Below are 2,500 nucleotides of genomic sequence, written 5' to 3'. Positions count from 1 at the left end.
AACCCCCAACCCCCACTACAACACACAGCTCTACGTCAGACCAGGGGACCCCCACTACAACACACAGCTCTTCACAGGGTTCACATACAACCCCCCGACCCCCACTACAACACACAGCTCTACGTCAGACCAGGGTTCACATACAACCCCCGACCCCCACTACAACACACACAGCTCTACGTCAGACCAGGGTTCACATACAACCCCCCGACCCCCACTACAACACACAGCTCTACGTCAGACCAGGGTTCACATACAACCCCCCGACCCCCACTACACACACAGCTCTACGTCAGACCAGGGTTCACATACAACCCCCCGACCCCCACTACAACACACAGCTCTACGTCAGACCAGGGTTCACATACAACCCCCGACCCCCACTACAACACACAGCTCTACGTCAGACCAGGGTTCACATACAACCCCCGACCCCCACTACAACACACAGCTCTACGTCAGACCAGGGTTCACATACAACCCCCCGACCCCCACTACAACACACAGCTCTACGTCAGACCAGGGTTCACATACAACCCCCCGACCCCCACTACAACACACAGCTCTACGTCAGACCAGGGTTCACATACAACCCCCGACCCCCACTACAACACACAGCTCTACGTCAGACCAGGGTTCACATACAACCCCCCGACCCCCACTACAACACACAGCTCTACGTCAGACCAGGGTTCACATACAACCCCCCGACCCCCACTACAACACACAGCTCTACGTCAGACCAGGGTTCACATACAACCCCCCGACCCCCACTACAACACACAGCTCTACGTCAGACCAGGGTTCACATACAACCCCCCGACCCCCACTACAACACACAGCTCTACGTCAGACCAGGGTTCACATACAACCCCCCGACCCCCACTACAACACACAGCTCTACGTCAGACCAGGGTTCACATACAACCCCCGACCCCCACTACAACACACAGCTCTACGTCAGACCAGGGTTCACATACAACCCCCCGACCCCCACTACAACACACAGCTCTACGTCAGACCAGGGTTCACATACAACCCCCAACCCCCACTACAACACACAGCTCTACGTCAGACCAGGGTTCACATACAACCCCCGACCCCCACTACAACACACAGCTCTACGTCAGACCAGGGTTCACATACAACCCCCCGACCCCCACTACAACACACAGCTCTACGTCAGACCAGGGTTCACATACAACCCCCGACCCCCACTACAACACACACAGCTCTACGTCAGACCAGGGTTCACATACAACCCCAACCCCCCGACCCCCACTACAACACACAGCTCTACGTCAAACCAGGGTTCACATACAACCCCCCGACCCCCACTACACACACAGCTCTACGTCAGACCAGGGTTCACATACAACCCCCCGACCCCCACTACAACACACAACTCTACGTCAGACCAGGGTTCACATACAAAGAGGGAAAAGGGGGGTTTCAACTGGTATAGTAAACAATACGTACACACACAACCCCCACTACACACACAACTCCCCGACCCCCACTACACACACACAGCTCCCCGACCCCCACTACACACACAACTCCCCGACCCCCACTACACACACAACTCCCCGACCCCCACTACACACACAACTCCCCGACCCCCACTACACACACAACTCCCCGACCCCCACTACACACACAACTCCCCGACCCCCATTACACACACAACCCCCCGACCCCCACTACAACACACAAATGACCTGCCCCCCACCCCATCCCTCCCAGCCCGTTCACACAACATAACGTTAGCTGAATTTACATGCGGCTGCTGGCGGGTATCTTGCGTCCGTCCCTGAACCAGGTAATCTGTGGTCGTGGGAAGCTGTGAATGCGTGGAGCCTGGATCAGAGCAGCCTCTCCCTGGGACACAGTCTGGGAACGCTCCCCCTCCACAAAATCACCCATATCTGGGGGAGGGGGAGAGAGGGAGGTAGGGAGAGGGGGAGAGGGGGAGAGGTAGGGAGAGGGGGAGGTAGGGAGGGGGAGGGAGGGAGAGGGAGAGGGGGAGGGGGAGGGAGGGAGAGAGCGATAGAAAGTCATCAGGAAAGAAAGTGAGAAATAAATAAGGAAGGAAAACCTTAAGGAAAATATATATATATAAAGAGAGATACAGAGAGAGATACAGAGAGAGATACAGAGAGAGATACAGAGAGAGAGATACACAGAGAGAGATACAGAGAGAGAGATACAGAGAGAGATACAGAGAGAGATACAGAGAGAGATACAGAGAGAGAGATACAGAGGGAGATACAGAGAGAGATACAGAGAGAGATACAGAGAGAGATACAGAGAGAGATACAGAGAGAGAGATACAGAGAGAGATACAGAGAGAGATACAGAGAGAGATACAGAGAGAGATACAGAGAGAGATACAGAGAGAGAGATACAGAGGGAGATACAGAGAGATATACAGAGAGAGATACAGAGAGAGATACAGAGAGAGAGATACAGAGGGAGATACAGAGAGAGATACAGAGAG

At 54.5% G+C, this 2,500-nt stretch overlaps 1 protein-coding gene across 1 annotated transcript in view; it reads right to left on the bottom strand.

Moving 5' to 3' along the window:
- LOC139424095 (protein sidekick-2-like) overlaps positions 1 to 2,500 on the bottom strand; it is a 129,767-nt gene that overhangs the window by 115,629 nt on the left and 11,638 nt on the right. The window contains exon 3 of the mRNA XM_071175789.1: positions 1,781 to 1,928. Coding sequence (XP_071031890.1) covers positions 1,781 to 1,928 — 148 coding nt within the window. The remainder of the gene's footprint in view (positions 1 to 1,780; positions 1,929 to 2,500) is intronic.

This window comes from Oncorhynchus clarkii, chromosome 13 (assembly GCF_045791955.1).
Source record: "Oncorhynchus clarkii lewisi isolate Uvic-CL-2024 chromosome 13, UVic_Ocla_1.0, whole genome shotgun sequence".
Classification (NCBI taxonomy): Eukaryota; Metazoa; Chordata; class Actinopteri; order Salmoniformes; family Salmonidae; genus Oncorhynchus; species Oncorhynchus clarkii.
The sequence above is the reverse complement of the archived record's forward strand: the minus strand, read 5'-3'. Positions and strand labels throughout refer to the sequence as shown.